Below are 23,020 nucleotides of genomic sequence, written 5' to 3'. Positions count from 1 at the left end.
CTAAACACAGCCCTGCTAATGGCCCCAAATCTTCAGCTATGCTCACTGAAGAGCTGGCATTTCTCCCGGCCTGCTTGGCTCATTCCCCACACAGGATTGGTATCTTGGTATGTAATACAAAGGACAGGTGCTGTGGGGAGCAAGGGAAACTTTGTCAGGCTGCCTTATAATCTGGACTTCACTGCTTCAAACCAGAACATGCCCCTTAAGATGATCCAAGCTACCTTCTGTGGGGAACAGATTTTGAACCACTTGAGTTTTAGATGGCTGGCCAGCAGGATAAAGTATAGCCAGTGTTAGAGGAACCAGCTCTACTCACTGAGAGCCTAACAGCCCTGTGGTATATTCCTCAAATGTTACAGAGATTGGACTCATTTGTTTAGAGCTGAGGATGTATGGAGGTTAAAGATATCTAAGTATGGAAATGGTTAGTCAAAACAGCTACTATTTATTGAACCCTTGGTATACATCAGGAACAATGCCTAGGATTTTATGTGAATTCCTCCATTTAACCCTCACACCAGTCTTAGACAGTAGGAACTGTTATTGTTAATTTCTTGAGATTGAAAACAAATGAGACTTGGGCAGGTTAACTTGCCAAGGTGACACACCTAAGTGAACCATGGAGCCAGAATTCCAGCCCCGGAGTCTGCCTCCAAAGCCCACAGGCTTAATCACTGGAGTGTGGAGCCTTCCTGACTCCTGCTAAGCGTGGTTTTAAGAAAGCCCGTTTTCCTTAAGAATGTTTTTGTTCTCTTAAGAAAATATTTAAGAAAAGGATGTGTCTCTAAAATTTTGTAACCCATTGGGCAGAATGTACTATTCTTGATTCCTGACTCTGAGTGTACCCAGGGTGTCTGTTTTTCTGAGGGACCTGTTTCAATCCAAAGAAGGAAGCCTCTTCCAGTAGTCACCGAGTGCTGTGAGCTAGGAGCGAATCACAGTGTGTGTCTTCTGTGCCCGCAGTTACGGCTAGATGAGGCCCAAGAAGCAGAATGCCAGGCCTTGAGGCTACAGCTCCAGCAGGAAATGGAGCTGCTCAATGCCTACCAGAGCAAAATCAAGATGCAAACAGAGGCACAACATGAACGTGAGCTCCAGAAGCTAGAGCAGAGGGTGTCTCTGCGCAGAGCACATCTTGAGCAGAAGGTATGGGAGTGTTGCTGAGGGTCCTGTACACAGCTGGGTCAAGGACGGGGCACGGCCTGGGGAGCTGCCCTTTACTGCGCCCTGTCTGTGAACCGGGGGATTAAACGAGGCACTGTTCCCTTCTTCTCTGCTTTTATCCTCCTGGTACCCCTGAAAGGTAGGCTTAATCTCCATTCTACAGGCAGGATACCAAGGCTCAAAATGGTTCAGTTACTTGCACAAATGTGATCCCACAGCCTAAGCTCTATTACTCTGCTGGGAAACCCTCCATCTTCACAGCCTGAGGACTTACATGTGTTACTGGGTAGTTGATTTGACCTATGAAAAGTACTGTGAACTTAGAGCATGATTGCTAAATGGTATGAGGAAGCCAAATGCAGATTTAGTTTTTATCCTCAACTATGTCTAAACCAAAAGAAATCACCAGCAGGACTCTTCAAAAAGAACAAAAAATTAAAATGAAAGAGAGGCTGATATTGCCATGCACGTTAAATGCCATCAGTATTGAAATATTCATTGCTTTAGATATTGCTGAGGTATGTGAAGAAAAAATTTCATAAAGCTTCTCAAGGCTGTTAAACATGTATTTGCTTAACCAGTGATTTGTGCTTCCATCTAGTAGTTCCCAGAAATCAACGCAAGAGACTATCTTCCCAGCCTCCTGCTCTAGAACTAAATTGCTAATGACCTAGGGGGGCACGTGGCTCTCTCTGGGAAAGCCACACAATCTAATTGTGTTTGAGTGTCTTTTAGCTTCCCCTGAGCCATGTCCTGCTGAGACAGGACACTGACCTAGATCAGCCTAGCTGCTTGGCTTGCTAGAATGGTAGTGCTAGCTCCAGGTGGCCCCAGACATTTTTATTCTTGTGAGCAAGTTTTAGATATGATGGATTAGACACAAGACACTTACCGCAGGACTCTCCCAGGCTGCCCCAGTCTAGTTTACTCTTAGTTCCTGTGTGTTTGTGTGTCATACGTGTGCTTGTAGGCATATATGTGCACCTGTCGGGAGATGCTTTTTATTAAGACCTGCTCATTGTGCTCATTTCAGATTGAAGAAGAGCTGGCTGCCCTTCAGAAGGAACGCAGCGAGAGAATCAAGTACCTATTGGAAAGGCAAGAGCGAGAGATTGAAACTTTTGACATGGAGAGCGTCAGAATGGGATTTGGGAATTTGGTTACATTAGATTTTCCTAAGGAGGACTATAGATGAGATTAAATTTTTTTGCCATTTACAAAAAAAAAAAGAAAAAGAAAACAGAAAAAAAATTCAGACCCTGCAAAACCACATTCCCCATTTTAACGGGCGTTGCTCTCACTCTCTCTCTCTCTTACTCTTACTGACATCGTGTCGGACTAGTGCCTGTTTATTCTTACTCCATCAGGGGCCCCCTTCCTCCCCCCGTGTCAGCTTTCAGTGCTGGCCAGAACCTGGCCATCTCTTCTATTCATAGTACACGTCACAGTATTGATGTGATTCAAAATGTTTCAGTGAAAACTTTGGAGACAGTTTTAACAAAACCAATAAACCAACAACAACAACAAAAAGTGGATGTACATTGCTTTAAGCAATCACTCATTACCACCGATCTGTGAAAGTAAAGCAAAAAATAATAATAATAATAATAATAATAATAATAATAAATGCCAAGGGGGAGAGAGACACAATATCCGCAGCCTTACACCTTAACTAGCTGCTGCATTATTTTATTTTATTTTATTTTTTTGGTATTTATTCATCAGGAATTAAAAAAAAAACAAAGTTTTATTAAAGATTGAAAATTTGATACATTTTACAGAAACTAATTGTGATGTACATATCAGTGGTGACATATTATTACTTTTTTGGGGATTGGGGTGGGGTGGGTGGGGTGAAGAGATCTTGTGATTTTTAAGAACCTGCTGGCAAGAGTTTAACTTGTCTTCAGCATATTCTGATTGTATCATAATCATTTTCTGCTGTTGCAGAGGATGTGAATACACTTAAGGAGCTCACAGAATCCCAGTAGCACAAATTGGGCTTTGGCAAATCGTGTATTTTGTGTATAGAAGGAATTTAAGGAGAGGTATTACTTATTTTCATATTGTATTTTAACTGTTTCTCTGATCAAATTTTTTTACTTCCTCCTCCTATTCCTCCCCACCTCCCTCCTTTTCCAATTCAGTATTTGGAGTTCAACACTGTCTCTCAATCAGATCATCTTGATCTTTTTCTTTATTTCCCCTTCCCCTCCCTAAGTCCCATATCTTGGTCATAAATATTGCATTATTCACACTTTCAAACTGTGTATTTTCTTACAATAAAAAATGATGAAAAAAAAAAGGCTTTACTTCTTTTGCATGCACTTTAAAAAAAACAAAACAAAACAAAACATTTTTCAGGTTCCAAGGAAGAGCATGATAACTGTCAGAGCTTTTAATTATATTTGTAAATAAAAGTGTTCATCACATCGCCTTGCTGTGTTATTGTAGCAGGAAGTTTCCCTTCTAGGTTCGTCAGCTCACGACGCAGAGGGAGACCCGCCCTCCGGAAACCGTTCTCCTCGGCCCTGGTTGCTTCAAGAAGAGCCATTCGAGATTTTCAGGTAAAGCTGTGTCTTCCAAGTTCTTCTACAGGGCTGAAGATAGTACTGCACTGTTTGAAGTGGTCAGCTGCATCTTTCTGCCCTTAAGAATAGAAAAAGGCACGTGTGCCCACACACACACACACACACAACACACACAACTCACATACACACACAATGTGCCACTGTTCCTAGGAGCACGTATTGCTGAGAAAAGCTAGACACCCTTAAAGAAGAGCAGGCTACGAAGAAGACATTATAACCAAATATTTGAAGTGTAATAGTAGTTCCCCCCCCTCGTATTTCTGCTTTTATTAGAATAATTTTATGTGCTTGACAATGAGGTAGTAAAATATATAACTTCCAGGATATGGTTTTTGGGGTCAAGACAATCTCAGTAAGATCTCATATTCTTAGGGTTCTAAGTTCTGGTCATTGAAAACTGATCTCTGGCGTGATGACCAGAAGATCACTCTTGAATCCTACAGGATGTTCAGTCATCACAGACAGATGTGACCAGTCATTTTTCACTGTGATAGAAGAAAGCAGAGAGGTATGCTCAAAAACCTACAAAATAATTCCCAACAAGGGTTAACCCCAACTAAAAAGCACTTTACCAGTTATCAGTTTCCTACGCAGCTTAGTTCATTAAAGTTTTCATATTAGGTACATCAGGAAGTAATATTGTAAGGGACTGGAAAGAAGACTCATAATTTTCCACAAAAAAAAAAAAGATAATCTGTATTACTTTGTGCCTACTATTGTGACATTAAGCATTTTGTAGATGAGGAAATAATCTCAGACCAGGGTAAATGGAGGAAGTGGAATCTGATTCCTGAACCCACACTCCTAAGCATACTCACATTGCCACTCAGAAGGACATTAAATCACCAGTAAGACAAGAACTTCCTGTAGTTTATTTCATCCATTTTCCTCTGTAGTGAAAACTGTCTAGGTAGCTTGTGAAAAGGCCTTATGACTGTGAGGTTATAGGTGCTGATCTTTATAAAAGTTCCCTCTGCACAAGTTTGTCAGTGATGTGTCCCAAGGTAGAGAAAATCAGAAAGAAGGGATGTGGGTCTGTGCTCCTAATACAGTGTTCCTTTAGGAAGAAATAGACAGGGACCAGAATGGTAGCAAGATGACAAGTATAAAAGAAGTACTTTTATAGACAGCAGCAGAGAGCCAGTGTCCTGCAGAAGTCCAGCATACACTAAACTCTCCTGAGTTAAAAGAATTATTGTAGGTTTGTCATCAATACTGTAAGGGCTGCTTACCTTTGATTTGCAACTGACCATTCAGTGAATATTTACTGAGCACTGTGTATGTCAGATGCGATGCCAGATGCTTAAGATCCATCAGTGTATCTCAAACAGGTGAAGATCCTCACCCTAGTAGAGCTTATATTCAAGGTAGGAGGAAAATGATAACACATAATAATTATAATTTAAAATGATCTCACATGGTAATAAGTGCTATAGATACAGAGAAAAGTAGAGAAAATTAAAGGGGATCAGAAGTGCCTGGATCAGTGTAGCTTCAGCTCATTCAGGAAATTTTATTGAGCATCTACTGTGTGCCTGGGGATGTAGCAGTAAATAAGATAGTTGGGGTCACTATGCTGAAGCTCATGGTTTAAATCTCCACTGAAACAAGTAAATCAGCAAGAGGTTACTAGGTTACTCAACAGTGGAATAAGACAAGCCATGATGGTGCAGGTGCTGGGTGCTACCAGGAGTTTAAAAGAACTGAAACAATCATAGGGAATGTCAGAGAACACTTACCAGTGATATCTACTTAACTGAGTAAAAATTTACTCACTGAATTTACTACCATCTGTAATTATTTGCTTATAAATCAAAGTATTCCTTGGCAACTGGAAACAGGCCCATGTAAGAACTCCATATACCTCTCTGATTTTAATTTAGTAATGTATTTTGCCATAGAAATGATAAAACATTAAAAAAAAACCCCACATTTTTGTTCTAGTTTTGTATAGCAGTGTGCTTCTCCTGCTGGTAACTACTAAAACCTAGACAAAATGCAAAAGGAACTATCTGAGGATACTGAAAAATAAAAGCAGGTGGACTGTGGAGAAGCAACCTAGACAGAGGAATGAAGACAAAATAAAACCATTCGCAGATGAAGAAAAAGAGAAGTCATTGCCACCACTTACTTTACAAGAAATGCAAAAGAAGTTCCTCCTACTGAAGGGAAATGATACCTGAAGGAAACTTGGATTTCTGGAATGAAGGAAGAGCAACAAATGGTAAATATCTAGATAAATATAAAAGAGGTTTTTCCCTCTTTTATTTTTAAAAAATATTAAAAATATATATGAAATATATACTTCATTGAAAGCAAAAAATATAACATTGGTGAGGGTTTCAATGTATATAAATGCAACCCATATGACAGCTATAACTTAAAAGTTGGGGGTAAAGGACCCATATGGTTGACATGCTTCTATATTTTACACGAAGTGGTACAATTCTTATTTTAAGCAGACTATGAAAAATTAATTATATATATTGTAACTCCTAGAGCAAGTTACCAAAAAGAAAACCTAAAGAAGTAATAGCCAAAAATTTGCACATGAATTAAAATACTCAGATAATCCAAAGGAAGACAGGAAAGGGAGAACAGCCAGTCCTCCTTTGCCACTCCCTCCCCGTGGGACCAGCCCCGCACTGTTTTGCTTTTTCTTTCTCTTTTAAATTTTTTGTTCTTGGTAGGATGGGTTTGAGATTATATTTCTATCTGTTTAGTACCAATGGAGAGGCCAGCAGGATGGAGATTAAACAACATGCTATTAAGAAATCAATGGGTCAATGATGAAATCAAAGTTGAAATTAAAAAATACCTTGAGACAAATGAAAAATACAACCACACAAAATTTATGGGACACAGCAAAGGCACTGCTAAGAGGGAAGTTTATAGTGATAGAGGCCTTCCTCAAAAAAAAACAATCTCAAATAAACAATCTAACCAACCAGCTAAAATAACTAGAAAAAGAAGAGTGAAAACACCCAAAAGTCAGCAGAAGGAAGGAAATAATAAAGATCAGGGAGGAAATAAATAAAATAGAGATTTAAAAAACAATAGAAAAAAATCAATCAAATCAAAAGCTGGTTTTTTGAAAGAGTAAATAAAATCGACAAACCTCTGGCCAAACTCACAAAGAAGAAAAAAGAGCACAAATAAGCAAAATAAGAAAGGAAAATGGAGAAATTACAACAAATAAAATAGAAATACAGCATATCATACGAGACTGTTATGAAGAACTATATGGAACCAAAATGGATAACCTGGAGGAGATGGACAAGTTTCTGGAAACATACAGTCCACCAAGACTGACTCAAGAAGAAACTGACTACTTGAACAAACCAATCAATAGAAATGAAATCGAATTAGCAATAAAAAACCTCCCTACAAATAAAAGTCCAGGACCAGACAGCTTCACCGGGGAATTCTACCAAACATACAAAGAACTCATACCAGTCCTTCTCAAACTCTTCCAGAAGATTGTAAAAGAAGGAATACTCCCAAGCTCATTCTATGAAGCCACCATCACCCTGATACCAAAACCAGGCAAAGACACCACCAAAAAAGAGAATTACAGACCAATATCACTGATGAACATAGATGCAAAAATCCTTACCAAAATACTAGCAAATAGACTCCAACAGCACATAAAAAAGATTACACATCATGATCAAGTGGGGTTTATCCCAGGGACACAAGGATGGTTCAACATATGCAAATCAATCAATGTAATACATCACATCAACAAGAGAAAGGACAAAAACCACATGATCATCTCAATAAATGCAGGAAAAGGTTTTGAAAAAATTCAACACCCATTTATGATAAAAACTCTCACCAAAGTGGGTATAGAGGAAACATATCTCAACATAATAAAAGCTATATATGAAAAACCTACAGCCAGCGTAGCACTCAATGGTGAAAAACTCAAAAGCTTCCCATTAAATTCTGGGACAAGACAAGGATGCCTACTATCACCACTCCTATTCAATATAGTCTTGGAAGTACTAGCCACAGCAATCAGGCAAGAGAGAGAAATAGAAGGGATCCAAATTGGAAAAGAAGAGGTAAAATTGTCACTTTATGCAGATGACATGATACTATATGTAGAAAACCCTAAAAGGTCTACATAAAAACTACTAGAAATAATCGAAGAATTCAGCAAGGTAGCAGGTTACAAGATTAACGTTCAAAAATCAGTTGCATTTCTTTACACTAATGATGAATCAACAGAAAAAGAAAGAAAAGAAACAATCCCCTTTAAAATAGCACCCAAAGTAATAAAATACGTAGGAGTAAATCTAACCAAGGAGGTGAAAGATTTATACACAGAAAACTATAAAACACTGATAAAGGAAATTAAAGAAGACTTTAAAAAATGGAAAGATATCCCATGCTCCTGAATTGGAAGAATCAATATTGTTAAAATGGTCATACTGCCCAAGGCAATCTACAGATTTAATGCAATCCCTATCAAATTACCCAGAACATATTTCACAGGACTAGAACAAATCATAATACAATTTATATGGAACCATAAAAGACCTAGAGTTGCCAAAGCATTACTGAAGAAAAAGAGGCTGGTGGAATAACCCTCCCAGACTTCAGACAACACTACAGAGCTACAGTCATCAAGACAGCATGGTACTGGTACAAAAACAGACATATGGCCCAATGGAACAGAATAGAGAGCCCAGAAATGAACCCACAAACTTTTGGTCAACTAATCTTCAGCAAAGGAGGCAAGACTATACAATGGAATAAAGACAGTCCCTTCAGCAAATGGTGTTGGGAAAACTGGACAGCAGCATGTAAATCAATGAAGCTAGAACACTCCCTTACACCATACACAAAAATAAACTCAAAATAGATCAAAGACTTAAAAATAAGACAAGATATAATAAACCTCCCAGAAGAAAATATAGGCAAAACATTATCTGACATACATCTCAGAAATGTTCTCCTAGGGCTGTGGGAGCCCATGATTGGGTTAACAAATTGTAACAGACCCCAGCCACTTGTCTCCTTCAAGAAGAGCAAATGTGCTTAGTAACTGCCTTGCTTGCATAGTTGAGGTTTTAGATAGCACTCTGCTCCTTGCAAAGCAACCACCCAGGCCCTCGGCTATAAGCACTGGGCTATAAGCACTGGGCGTGCCTGCTGTAGGATAGTCTTCTATCCCCAAAGCAAGGAACTGGCTGGGCTGGTGGTCTGCTTTAACATATCTATAAGAATGTATCTTGCTCCCCTCTTCCCACAACTTCCCTAAAGGTAAACTGTAGGCCCCCAAAAGGAACGAGTCTTGGGCTGGAATGGTAAACAAGTTATAAAAAGCTGTAGACTCAGAGGTGAGAAGGCTGGTTAGCCAATGACGGGTAAGACCCCCAGAGGGGGGCAACCTAAGACAGGCACAGCCTCCGGAGTCCAAGAAAAATGTTAAGTAGCTTCTTAGAAGTTCTGCCCTGATACACTATAAGGCTCGCTAATGTCAAAGGAACATGATTTACCAAAAGATAAAGGGTCTTCTGACCTTGAGCCAGACTCTATATTCTAGATCCCACCCTGTCTTTCCCTAAATTCCTGCATTCCATCACACAGCTGTCAGTGATTTCTCCTTTGATTGTACACAATAAATGTGGGGGCATTTGAGAGGTTCGTGGAGTTGGCTTCTGACTCCCTCTTGCTCTCTTGACTTTTTCACAGTCTTGAGTAATTCATTCCATTTCGGTGGGACTTCTGCTGGCCAGAACCCACAACTGGTGACAAACCCACATAGGGCAGTCTACCCAAGAAATAGAAATAAAAGCAGGAATAAACAAATGGGACCTAATTAAACTTACAAGCTTCTGCACAGCAAAGGAAACCATAAGTAAAACAAAACAACAACCTACAGAATGGGAGGAAATTTTTGCAAATGAAACCGACAAAGGCTTGATCTCCAGAATATATAAGCAGCTTATACGACCAAATAAGAAAAAACAAACAACTCAATCCAAAAATGGGCAGAAGACCTAAACAAGCAATTCTCCAAGGGAGACATACAAATGATCAACAGGCACATGAAAAAATACTCAGTATCACTAATTATCAGAGAAATGCAAATCAAAACTACAATGAGTTATCACCTCACACCAGTCAGAATGGCCATCATTCAAAAATCCACAAATGACAAATGCTGGAGAGGGTATGGAGAAAAGGGAACCTTCCTACACTGCTGGTGGGAATGCAGGTTGGTGCAGCCACTGTGGAAAACCGTATGGAGATTCCTCAAAAGACTAAGAATAGACTTACCGTATGACCCAGGAATCCCGCTCCTGGGCATATATCCAGAAGGAACTCTACTTCAGGATGACACCTGCACCCCAATATTCATAGCAGCACTATTTACAATACCCAAGACATGGAAACAGCCTAAATGTCCATCAACAGATGATTGGATAAAGAAGTGGTATATTTATACAATGGAATACTATTCAGCCATAAAAACCAACAACATAACGCCATTTGCAGCAACATGGATGTTACTGGAGAATGTCGTTCTAAGTGAAGTAAGCCAGAAAGAGAAAGAAAAATACCATATGAGATCGCTCATATGTGGAGTCTTAAAAAAAAAACATAAATACAAAACAGAAACAGCCTCATAGACATAGAATACAAACTTGTGGTTGCCAGGGGGACTGGGGGTGGGAAGGATCTGGGATTCCAAAATGTAGAATAGATAAACAACATTGTACTGTGTAGCACAGGGAAATATATACAGGATCTTGGGATGGCTGACAGCGAAAGAGAATGTGACAATGAATGTATATATGTTCATGTATAATTGAAAAATTGTGTTCTACACTGGAATTTGACACAACATTGTAAAATGACTAACTCAATAAACAAATTTTTTTAAAAAAGATATAAAGTTGATTCCTTTGCATTTCTAGATAATACACAAATAATGAAAGTATAGATTATCTTTCTCTAAATCTCTTACTATTTTGTTTTGCTTTACTTTTATCCTATTATATTTTCTAGAAATTCTAGTGTAATATTAACAGTCCTAGTTACAGTGGACATCCTTGCCTTTGTTCTTATAAAGGAAATTAATCTATAACTATTTGAATAATAATGAATAATCCTCTACTTGTGATTCAAGGAAAATGGTATTCCTGGTGAAGAAGAACTTTTCCTTTAGGATTATCTAACAAGCTGTGTCTATTTTCAAGATTTAAATATTCATTATATTCATTCCAGCATAGATTTATATCCTGTGCTCTTTAATAAAAGAGTTATCCAGTGTAAAAAAAAAATGGATGATAGACTCAAGTAAAGAATCTAAAACTATAAAACTTCTAGAAGAAAACAGGAGAAAATCTTTGTGGGCTTGGACTAGGCAGAAGTTTCTTAGAACAGAAAAAGTAGGAACCATTATTTATTTATTTATTTATTTATTTATTTTTACTTTCATTAAAACAAATAAATTTTGCTCTTCCAAAGACAGGCCACAGCCTGACCAAGAGAGTATTCACAACACATTTCAGACAAAGGTGTGTGTCCAGGATATATATAAGACTCTTACAACTAAATAATATAAAGATGAGCCATAAGAAAATGAGACAAAATATGGACACTTTCCAAAAAAAAGACATACAAATAACCAGTAAGCACATGGAAAAATGTTCAACATCAACAGTCATCAGGGAAATCCAACCTAAAAGAGAGAACACTACGTGTCCATGAAAATGTCTAGAAAAAAAAAAGAAAGAAAATACTAATTTTGTTGAGTATGTGGAGCAAGTGAAAGTCTCATAATGTAAAATAGTACATCTACTTTTGAAGACAATTTGACAGTTTCTTATGAAGTTAAACACACGCTTAGTGTACAACCCACAATCCCACTTCTAGGTTTTTACACTAGAAATGAGAGCCTAGGTTCACACAGAAACCTATACACATATTCATAGCAGCTGTGCCATAGCAAGAACACCTAGAAAACCCTCAAATGTCTAACACCAGCTGAATGGATAAATTGTTATGTGCACACGGTGTATACTACTTGAACTGTTGCTACGTGCAGCAACACAGATCAACCTCAAAAGCCAGGCCAAAAAAGAGTATGTGCGATATGATTCCACTTATGTAAAATTCTAGAAGATGGAAACTATAGTGACAGAAGGCAGATCCGTAGTGACGTGGGAGAAGGCTAGAAGGAGGAGGGATGAATTACAGAGAGGTGAAGAAGCTTTTGGAGGTATGGAATTGTTTATCTTGATCTTGGTGATGGTTTCCTGGTATATACCTACATAAAACTTATCAAATTACAAGCTTAAGTATGTGCAGCATAATGCACTTCAATTATACTTCAATAAAGTTGAAAAAGAAATATTCTACCTGTTAACAGGTTAAGCGGGAGCTTATCAAGGTAGAATCCGAGAGATGGCCCTATTTAGTACTTCCAGAAATGTGATCGTAAGACTATTGGAAATTTTTCAGTCCATTTGAGTTTCCTCAAGAAAAAGGTACAAGCAGATCGAGGAAAGGAGATAAGAGGAGGGTAAGAAAAAAGCTAAAAGATACAGATTCCTGATTGGAGGGGACATCAGACTGAGACTAGCTTTCTGATGTTCGTGGTCATCAGAATTAAGCAGTTGACGAATGGGCTTTAGAGAACTCTGTAAAAACTCAGTTGTATGTGAGTTTTTGTAGAAGGATACATCTGGGAAAGGCGAGAAGGAACTCTTTTGGCACAGTGTATGAATATAAAGAAGCCCATGCTCCCTAAACTTAAGAACCCCTTTACAATTATTCATTCGACTGATGGTCACTGAGATTTCATTGTATGTGAGACATATGTGCGATGCTAGAGATAATTGAACAGGAAATTGGTTGCCCTTCCCTCCGTGAAGGATCGACTCATAGAGGAGGTAAACATTAAATTAAAAATTACACAATATCCATATTTTAAAATTACAATTTTAAGCAGCACAGGAGAATCTTACCTAGTTGTGGAAGGATTCCCTGAAAGTCAGTCAAGGAATACTTAAAGGGCGAATGGGATATTGTCAAAGTGGAAGGGGAAGATTCCAGGCACCGTCTGTAAAAGACCAAATCTGGAAGTAGTCTGGCCCATCCAGGAACTGAGAGGCAGCCAGCAAGTTTGGAGTTTAAAGAGAAGACAACTGTAGGAGGCTAGAGAGGGGAAAGGGGCTCAGATCATACAGAGCCTCATAGGCCATTTAAGGATCTACATCCCAGAGCAGCTGCAAACAGCTGAAAGGTTTTAAAAGTAGGCATTGAAGCTGCACAGTTCACTCTCTGACCCAGCAGAGGCTTTGGGCCAGTACTGTCACGTTTAAGTATGAGAGAGATGCCAGTCCTGTGTTTCTGAGGCCTGGTCTTAGGATCTGTTCATCAGGATCTAATATAGGACTTCCAGAGTAATTGCCACGCTTGACATGTGTTCTGCCATCAAGTCAGAATGATGGGCAAGGCTCCAGAGTAGAAATCCTGGGCTCTGGCAGGGCTGCTGAAGCTGCACCATGATATCGAACAGCCTCCTATCTCTCTTCACCCTAAACCCTGCAGACACACTTTTGATAAACCAGGAAGCAGCCTTGAGGAGAGCGGGCCACTTGTGGTCATGTGTTCCTGCATGTCAGTCAGGTCACGTTAATCACTGTCGTGGATGAATTCACTTAATCACAACAAAACATCATTTTGTGGTTCTGCAACAACCCTCTGAGATAGACAAGGCAGATTAATGTTTCCTCCCCCGACACCGCCCCCACCCATTTTGCACATGAGGAGGCTGAGCCTCAAAGGGTATTTTGTGTGCAAGTAGGCACGGCAGTGATAAGCTGGGCTCTGAGGCCAGAGCTGCCTGCAGAACCAGAATCGCCCACTTCCTAGCCTGGTGCCCTTGGGCAAGTTCAAGTCTCCCTTCCAGTTTAATAGGTGAAGCACGGTATCCCTTTGCTCCTAAGATTACTTACACATCTCTTCATATGTATTATTTTTTTATTAATTCGTTTTATTTTTTACATTGAAGTACAGGTTTACAATGTTGTTAATTTCTGGTGTGCAGCATAGTGATTCAGTTATATGTATATATATTCCTTTTCATGTTCTTTTTCATTTAAGCTATTACAAGGTATTGAATATAGTTCCCTGCGCTATACAGTAGGAACTTGTTTATCCTCACATTTATTTTTAAGGTCAACAGGGTAGTTGTTTCCTTTATAACGTCTGTTTTACAAAATATTATTTAAAAGTTGAATTTTAGTGGGCGGGGCCTGGGACACACACCTCACCCCTGTTCAAGGCAGCAGCCACCGCGGCTGCCTCATGCTCCCTGGGCCTGCAGCGCTGCACCGTGTGGCCGGCTGGGAGGCATGGCACCTCTCTGATCTTCCGGCACAGCCCAGGTGACTCTGGACAAGGACTGAGAATGTGGACATAGCAAGTTTTACATCAAGGTTTAATATTCCAACACATAAAAGTTATTTATCCAACAGCTCCTCCCTGACCATCTACTCCTTTGAAAGGAGCAATCTCCAGTGGATGATTCAGACAGATTTGTATCTAATGACTACCCAGAACACCTTGAATCGATTGATGTTAATGTGTCAGGTGCTTACACATTTGACTGATGAAGTAAAAAGTGGCCTCAAGAAGAACACGGTATTAGTAGACTTTTCTATGGGTGGGTGCGTGGCAATGCAATTAGCATATAGAAATACCAAGTTGCGGCAGTATTTGCTCTTTCTGCTTTTCTGAATAAAAACATCTGCTGTTTACCAGGCTCTTCAGAAAAGTGATGGTGTACTCCCTGAATTATTTCCATGTTGTGGTACTGCAGATGAGTTAGTTCCTCACTCTTGGGATGAAGAGACAAACTCAATGTTAAAAATCTCTAGGAGTGAGCACAAAATTTCATAGTTTCCCAGGTGTTTACCAGGAGTTAAGCAAAGGTGAGCTAGAAAATCTGAAGTCGTGGATTCTCACAAAGCGACCAGGATTGGAAAGGCAAACTGAATGAATCAAGGCTGGTTGGTTTATAGGTGACATCTTTGTGAAGAGATTTTTACCACCACATTCTAATTTGATAAATACTTTAAATATTAAGAAATATTTTTTAAAATTGAACTTTAAAACCCTGAAGTTAAAAAAAAAAATTGACCCTACCTCATCCACCCCCAGAGACTACATGAGGCAACATTTCCAAGTTTTTCCAGAGAAGAAAGTACTGCCATGAAAGGGAAGAAGGGCCCAGCCCTGCTGAGCACGTGCCAGGCCTGATCAGCATCCCTCCACATCAACAGACCAGGTCAGTGAAACCTCCTTTGTTTTTTGTTTTTTGTTTTTTTTTAAGTAAAAAACACCTTTAATATCATTGCCTAGAAGCATCCACCATTAACATTTTGTTATAGATCTTTCCAGAGAGTGTGTTATATGTATATGAATATATACACTTTTAATGTTATTTTGAGTTATAGTCAATTTACAATGTTGTGTCAATTTCCATCCTTTCTTTTGGTACATCAAGTGGTGTCAAAGTCATCCTCCCTTGCCCCACCTTCCCCTCTTTTTTTGGTACAGATTCTATAGGGATTACAATCAGAACAGTGAGAGACGTGGGCCAATTTCTCAGTCATTATACAGAACTACACCAAGGAGGAAGGTTTTCAACTAGCTTTACTGTCAGGTGGAAAGGACCAATTACAAAAAGCAAAGCTGCTTTTGGGGCAAGAAGACTTGGCCTAAAGTTTTGTGATTTTTTTTTTCTTTAAACCTCAAGTTTAAATGGTTGCTCCTGCTGTATTTAGTGGGACATGTATAAGTGTGGACCCTCTGGTCCCTGAATCAAGTCCCAATCATCCTGCTGGTTATGGAAACGGGATACTGACCCTTAGGGGCTGTCTCATGACTTCCCACATTTAGGAAACCCCACACACGAAAGGGCAAAACATCTGGAGGCCTGGTTCATCCACACAACGTTTTTATTTTTATTCAACTATAAGCAAATAGCAGAATTAACACAACATTCAGCAAGTCCAAGCTGGCTTTTCTTACACCAAAGAAGAACAATCAATTTAACAGGCATAGATTTTCAGATTTCTGATAAACCTCTCACCCAGTCTTGCAGCTCTAGGTGGCCGGGCTCCAACAGCAAAGCAAAGCTCTATTGCTTTTCCAGTACTGCTCTTGAAAGCAGCCAGAGCAGGCCACTGACACCCAGTAACCAGCCTGAGATGTACCACATGGGGGTGGGGGGTGGTTAGTGAACATGCCAGCCCTTGGTTGTCTTGGTGAGAGACAGGGCTGTGAGAACACGCTAGAAGATGGGCTCCCGCTCACCACAAATCTTTTTTCAACCTCCCTTGAAGATTCTCTGATGCTCTTAATCTATTACGATAGACCTGGTCTTTTTACCAGAATTTTCTTCTTCCTTAAATTCCGGGTTGCTACTCTTACGTTAACATTTTGATGACCCCATCACAGTATGAAAATATCCCCCCAAATGGACGTCAGATTTGATCTAAACATAAACCAGAGTGTATGACCCTCTAGAATTAGGACGGGTAGAAGGAAAAGTCACCCTAAACCTAGATCTGACTGCTCAGAGCTCGGGAACAGGGAAGGGGAGAAATCTACATGCATCATTAAACTTGAAACACTGCTTGGCAACACTGGGGACGGTTCCCATCTCCTAGCCCTCCTCTACTTCCCAGACAGCTGCTCGTAGAGTTTGGGCACATAATCGTCCCATTCCGCCTGGTAACACGTGCCGGCCACCGGGGCCCCCAGCCCGTACTTTTTGCGGAAAGACGCCACCTTGAATTTGCCGCGGTGGTCTCCAGACCGGTTGCTGAGGATGGGCTCGTCACACTTCAGTGGACTGTTCTGCTCGTAAACCAGCCAGACGTAGCGGTGAAGACCTGGAGGGAGAGGCAGGAGGGGAGACATACACACAGCTCAGCATCTGAGAGGGAGATGTCACCCATTGTTGGAGAACTCACCAACTTGGAGGGACCCAGACCACCCCACTGAGGAGAGGGACACTGAGGATCCTGAGAGGTGGGTCATTCACCTGCTGAAAACCACCCAGTGGCTCCCCGCTGCAATCTGCATAAAGCCCCTACCCCACGTTCCGGCCTCTAAGGACCCACAGGGTCTTCCCTTGACCACTCTCCTCCCGCTCTGCTCCTTCATCCCCCTCGAGGCCTCAGTCTATCCCACCAGAACCCTATTGCTGTTCATTTTCCACCACTCCCACCAGAATGCTCATTTTACTTCTTCCACAGTAACACTGTTCCCTAAAATCCTTACTTTTTAATCTCACTAGAAAGAGAGCTCTATAAAGCGATGATGTTTGTCTTGTTGGCCATTTTCACCCCATAACCTACCCTTGTGCATGGTAAACAGGAGGTGCTAAAAAACATGTGAGAAATGGATGAAGAACACAGCAAGTCCCTGACCAGGTGCTCATCACACCACAGCAAAGCCTAAAAGTATCTCTCTGCCTCCAAAACTCACCCTCTTAGATGTCTAGAGACTTACTTTGAAAGAAACGACCCAAACTCACTTTAACCAATTAAGTAGCAAAGAATGTTTTAAAACCAGCCAGCAAGCACCCTATTACCCTTGCAGTTTCCTGCAAACTCCAAGTACTCGACACAAATAGGTACCGTGAGCTACTTAAAAAAAAAAATTTATTTAAATATTTATTCATCTAAGTTCACTGCAGCTTTGTTCACAATAGCCCAGAGGTGAAGCACCCCAAATGTCAATGTCCACTGATGAATGAATGGATAAACAAAATGTAGTATATATGTATTCAGCCTTAAAAAAGAAGGAAATTTTGTCACGTGCTACAACACGGATGAATCTTGGTATGGATCTACATATGGTACGAATCTTCTATGGATCTACTAAAACTCTCCTATACTGCTGATTAGAGTGTAAAAAATTTTCAGCCATTTTGGAGAACACTCAAGACAATTTCTATGACCCGCCCTCGAACATTTCTACTCAGCATTTACCCAAGAGAAGTGGAGATACTTGCCCACAAAAGGACAAGAACAGAAATAACAGCTTTATTCGTTATCTCCAAACACTGGAAACAACCCAAATGTCCAGAGAAAGGCTATACAAAGCATGGTGTATTCCCACCATGGGATACCACTTAGCAATGAACAGGAATGAACTAATATGACAATAACATGGATGAATCTCTCAGACGTTAACCTTGAGTCAAAAAGACCAAAAACAAATGCATACTGCATGGCACCATATGTCTGACTCCATGAGCAGCAAGAGTAATCTATGAAGGGAGGAGTCAGAGAATGGTTAGCCCTGGGGAAATTTAACTTAAAAGATCACTTAAAGAACCTCCTGGGACAACAGAAATATCCCACACCTCATTTTCAGTGGTGTGTACATGTTCGTGTGCACCAGTCAATAGTCACTGACTAAACCCTCCTGATTTGTATGATTTATTAAATGTAAGTTAGACCTTACTAAAAGAATATGAAAAAAGAAGAAAAAAGAAAGTGAGTTTTTGAAGCTCTTTTTGTTAATGAGAACACAGCTCCTATGTGAGAATCGCTTTATTCTCATGGGTGCAGTTCCCATAATTAAACCGCCTAATTGTATAACTGCCCTAGAGAACTCAAGAGATCGCTGGGAAGCTGTCCCTCTGCCATCCTCTTAGGAACGCATGAGAGGGCTTGGAGCCGTGTGAAGCTTCTGGGCCTACAGATAAAACATGAGGTCCCTTGTCAGGGGCCTTCTTGTACCTGGTTCAGGCCAACTCACAGCTGGACGGTGTGTACAGAGCTCGTGTTCTGCCACGCTCCACCTACCACCACTTCCTTGTTCCAGCAAATGGAAACACCCTGTAAGTATGGCGGGCACTGACAGTACTTCTCCCACCATGAGCTAAAGCAGCATTTGTCCAACGTGGAAAGGTTCAATACAGTGTTCTCTCTCTAGATATATAATGTATAATATAATGCAATACAATAAGAGTATCTTCAATATAGTTCTTCAAGTCTTCCAGATCTTTTCAAGATACCATGCTGGATTTTCGAGACAAAGAGGGAACGATAAAGAAGCCAACTTTTTATAATTAATTTGGAAACTATGACTATCTCTGAGAACTTTCATGGGAACTAGACACTCAAAGATCCTACAGGGCATAGGTTCAATTTAGAACTTAGATGATTTAACTGTTTAATCCATGTGGAGCTTCCCTGGGAAGCTGTTCTGAGCATTCTGCAAAGCTACTTCCTTGGTATCTCTTCACCAATTACCCTGCGTCCATCTAACTGGTACCCAAGACTCTAGCCCCCTGACACTACTGCAGGTCCCGAGTGCCCCAGACAGGCAACTGCCTCAGAGGGGAACTGAGTAGCCTAAAATCTTCACTAGGGTAAGGGCTCTCATAAATAAAAGAATAAAACTCTAAGAACCAGACTAAAATTTTGCAGCACTTTAAGGTCACTCCTAATACGCACCCAGCCTCCCTTCCCAGCCCCCTCCCAAAGCAGCCTTTACTGACCTGTGCCCTTGGGAGGCCCAGAGCCCACATAATCAGAGAGGACTGTGCCACTGCTGATGTTGTTGCCCTTCATGTTGACCACCAGGAAATGGTGCCACTCCCTACGTGGAAGAACGGAGGACCATCAGCACCCATGGAAGTGAGCACACACCCACACACACTCACAGTGCAGCCAGCCAACACACAGGAAGCACGTGCTCCACACCAGGATGCAGCGACGGACAAGACGGACGGCCCTGCCTTCTTGGCCAGTGCATACGTCATGGGCCAGCAGAGAGGACCCATCCACTCCCTCCCTCCCTCCGATTCTCTAGGGCAGGGGGTCAGCAAGCTTTTCCTGCAAAGGGCCAGGCAGTAAATGTTTTAGGCTTTGCACAATGTACTGTCTCTATCACAACTACTCAACTCTGCAGCTACCAAAAGCATGAAAGCAGCCAGAGACAGGACATAAGTTATTATAGCTAAATGGACACCGAAATCTGAATTTTACGTAATTCCCACATGTCACAGAGTATTATTGTTCTTCAGGGTACCCCCCCATTCACTTCAAAACAAAAAAGCCATTCTCAGCTTGTGGGGCTGTACCAAAACAGGCCTGGGGCAGATCTGGCTCTTGGCTGTAGTTTCTAGACTCTTGCTCTAGGGAGTGAAATGCACACTCAGGCTTAAGCAGGGATGAAAACATCCCAAACTGGGTCTACTTCTCCCAGCACAGTCTGTCCAGCGAGGGACTTACACGGTGCAAGAAGCACCAGATCAGATTTGGATGACTCACTGTTTCCACATCATTCCCCAACTTGCCTGTATTTGGGGTCCTTCCTGCTGGGAGCATCCGGGTCTGTCAAGACCAAGGTGTAGAGTTTATCTGCATCAAGGCCATCCCATGCAATGCTGGTGGGCCGGTTCTTAACCTGCAGAAGGAATGGACTTGCACTTAAGTCAGAAACACTGAAGAAACCAACACTCTTTCTTTGACCTCAGATTCCTCATAGGTGAAGCAGAGTAAATTATTAATAAAAGCTCAAGTGCAGTGACCCAACTAAGAGCCAGGAGCTGAAGTTTAATATACATTATTTATTTTAGTCCCAGTAACACTAGAGAGGTAGTATCCTAGCATGTTATTAACAGAAACAAGTGGGTCAGGATTTTAATCCTGGAGCTAATCGAATAGCTGACTGAGTGTGTAGTCCTCTCAACTACAATCTTACGTTTTCTGGAATGAGAGGGTCTCTAGATTTGGAGATCACGTTACCCCGGGTCTGCTAAAGTGAAATCTGAATTAACTGGATATTTAAAAGTGCACAGAAAATGAGAAAGCCAAGATGGGCAGACTTGACAGTGAGTCTGGGAAAGGGAGGCCGTGAGAGGAACACTTTATACTTAAACACCCAAAACAAACTCTGTAAACATCTAAACTAATAAACCATCCGAGCAGTCTATTCACATCGCTGCCCCTGAGTTTAAAGACCAACAACTCCCCGGTTTTGGACACAGGAGTTTCTCCACTTGCAGCAGCCAGGACCTGGTCGCAACCAAGGGCCAAACGGTAAAACAAGGCCGTTACCCTGGAGCTTCCATCTGCAGAACGCACTTACATTTGGATGGCTTCACGCTCCTGACTGCTAAAACAAAGGAGGAATGGCTGGGCACTGCTGATCACTGGTTACATAATGCGTCATACGCCCTTGGATGGGGCTTTTGCTCCCCAAACTGAGGCCTGAAATCCCGAGACCGTAGGGAAGCCTTTGGGGTCGTGGGGGTGGCCACTGCCCACTCCCTCTCGAGGACGGCCCCCTTCCCGACCCCCCCCCCGCCCCGATCTGGACTGTTTCCAGGACGACGCCACTGCCTGCGCCTCGAAGTACTGGGAAAATGGGTCAATTCCTCCCACAGGCCGAGCCCCGCCCGCCACGTGCCGGGTTCCCCAAGCTCCGGGCGTCCTCAGGCCTGCTACATGGGCATAACCACCCCTTTTTCTCGGTGAATTGGACACACGGAGGCCGGAACGTCCTCCCCACCTCCTCGGGTCCCCGCCCCGCCGGCCTGAGGGCCTCCTAGCCTCGGGCAGCTGCACCCTCGCCGCCCTCGGGTACCTGGGTGGGTGTCAGCACTTTGCCCAGCTCATCGACCTCCGCCCCGCCGTATTTAACCAGCAGCGGGTGCTGCGGCCGCTCATCCACTTCCTGCAGGCTCAGGGGCCCGGACCACTTGCTGAGATCCACCGGCATCGCGGGGCTGAGCAGGGCAGACAGCAGGGAAAGCCAAAGGAGAGCAGGGAAGGAGCAAATCCGCAACATACACTCCCAGCGGTCTGCAAACTGCACGGAGGAAACTCGGGCCAAGCTGCGGAGGAGCGCATGCGCCGGAGTCACCGCCCCGCCCCTCCCCGATCTTCCAATCACCGGCGAGGTGGGCCCCACTCTGCTCTTTGATTGGTTGAACCCTGACCGCGAGTCGTCTGGCTATTCCGGGTCACCGCTGCAGGCTTGGCCTTTCTTTTCGCGCAGAAGGGACCTGCTACTTGCGTCCCTCCACCGCCTAAGCCGGGGGGGAATTCCCAAGAACTGGGTTTGCAAGATTGTTGCTTTAAGAAATGCACCTGAGCTACCTTTGATTGTTTTTTAACCTTTTTGCAGGATTCTTTGCTCTACTTTCTAAATGCAGAAACGGTAAGGCCTCGCTTTTTTGCACCTCTTAAAACGGGCGGATTGCCTGTCCCTCACTGTACTCTCGCGCATGCTCACTGGCTTTCGTAACGGCCAGAAAGGGTCTGAGAGAACTTTTGAGTATTTTTTCCTAACGAAGAAATATACTTGCACTTGTATTTGATCCCCCTACCCCCACATGGTCCAAACAGGATTCTTGGGAAATGATTTTTTTTTGAGAAGTTATTATTTTTAAACCTGTAAGACAAAGAATGTCGCTCATCACAAGGTTCTATAAGGATGAGGTCATTAGCCGCTGCAGTCCCAGACCCACAATACACCCTGAAAAGAATTCAGGGCAAGAGCAGGATGAGGCATTCTGTGCTTTGGTGGAAAAGAGGCAAAACCCTTAGATAGTTAAATTCCAGGAGAAATTTCTTATGAATTGAGATTCTTGCATCTTCCCACACTTAGAAAAACACCAAAATCATTAACTGAGATATCTCTTCCTAGTGACCAGCAGCTGCCTTCTACCAAGATGTATGCTTGATTGCATGTACCCCGTAGCCAAACTCCTGCCTCTTCCCAGCAGTTTCCCCAGAGCTTCTCTAGATGCACCACAATTTATTCAACAAACCACTTGGTGGATAGTTTTAGGGAAATTTTATTAGACAGAGGATACTAGGTCAAAGAATATGTACTTTAAAGGGAATGAATCACAGCTAGTTAAGTGTCTACTTAAGTCCAGACCAGAAGTAATGCCTTCGACATGAAGCACTAATATGATTATTGCTTCTTTCCATCAATTCTTCCATAAATGCATTTTGAGAACCTTGTTAGCAAAAAGAGTCCCTGAATTCATGGAGTGTATAGTCTGGCAGTGGAGAGAAACATTAATGACATTCAACAAACATTAAATTACAAACTGTGATCTTTCTCAGATATAAATCAAATCAGTCCACACCTCACCTCCCTTCTTTAAAGCCCTCTGTGCCCCACTCTAATTGCCTCAGGATGGAGTCTAGACTTAATAGTCCTTGTAGACATTTCTCACCTCCCTGTCTCTC

The 23,020-nt window shown here is 41.8% G+C and overlaps 2 protein-coding genes, 1 long non-coding RNA gene and 1 pseudogene across 6 annotated transcripts in view; 2 read left to right on the top strand and 2 right to left on the bottom strand.

The window, feature by feature from the left end:
- The window catches only part of TAOK3 (TAO kinase 3), a 146,454-nt gene extending 144,058 nt beyond the window's left edge, over positions 1–2,396 (top strand). For all 4 annotated transcript variants that reach the window (XM_072953540.1, XM_006204797.4, XM_031670022.2 and 1 more), the window contains 2 exons: positions 967–1,149; positions 2,201–2,396. In XM_072953540.1, the coding sequence (XP_072809641.1) occupies positions 967–1,149; positions 2,201–2,362 (345 nt within the window). In that variant the 3' untranslated portion in view covers positions 2,363–2,396. The remainder of the gene's footprint in view (positions 1–966; positions 1,150–2,200) is intronic.
- Positions 2,397–3,550: 1,154 nt separating this feature from the next.
- On the bottom strand, positions 3,551–5,956 carry LOC140691002 (uncharacterized). The gene is made up of 3 exons (XR_012066436.1): positions 5,890–5,956; positions 4,991–5,113; positions 3,551–3,816 (listed from the first exon to the last, which is right to left on the bottom strand). It is a non-coding gene; the product is annotated as an uncharacterized lncRNA (long non-coding RNA).
- Positions 5,957–11,964: 6,008 nt separating this feature from the next.
- On the top strand, positions 11,965–14,784 carry LOC102527747 (lysophospholipase-like protein 1; annotated as a pseudogene).
- A 943-nt stretch (positions 14,785–15,727) lies between these two features.
- On the bottom strand, positions 15,728–21,678 carry PEBP1 (phosphatidylethanolamine binding protein 1). Its single transcript, XM_072953552.1, has 4 exons — positions 21,402–21,678; positions 20,106–20,219; positions 19,309–19,405; positions 15,728–16,684 (listed from the first exon to the last, which is right to left on the bottom strand). The coding sequence occupies exons 1-4, from the start codon at positions 21,603–21,605 to the stop codon at positions 16,467–16,469; spliced, it is 633 nt and encodes a 210-aa protein (XP_072809653.1). The 5' UTR covers positions 21,606–21,678; the 3' UTR covers positions 15,728–16,466.
- Positions 21,679–23,020: the final 1,342 nt, after the last annotated feature.

Source organism: Vicugna pacos, chromosome 32 (genome assembly GCF_048564905.1).
Source record: "Vicugna pacos chromosome 32, VicPac4, whole genome shotgun sequence".
Classification (NCBI taxonomy): Eukaryota; Metazoa; Chordata; class Mammalia; order Artiodactyla; family Camelidae; genus Vicugna; species Vicugna pacos.
Note: the sequence above shows the minus strand (reverse complement) of the source record. Positions and strands in the feature narration are given on the sequence as shown.

Excerpts from the sequence above, each read along its gene's own strand:
- PEBP1 (XM_072953552.1), bottom strand. The coding sequence starts at position 21,605 with ATGTTGCGGATTTGCTCCTTCCCTGCTCTCCTTTGGCTTTCCCTGCTG. Across the intron at positions 20,220-21,401 it reads AAGTGCTGACACCCACCCAG|GTTAAGAACCGGCCCACCAG; the intron begins GTACCCGAGGGC and ends TTCCTTCTGCAG. Across the intron at positions 19,406-20,105 it reads AGGACCCCAAATACAGGCAA|TGGCACCATTTCCTGGTGGT; the intron begins GTTGGGGAATGA and ends CCACGTAGGGAG.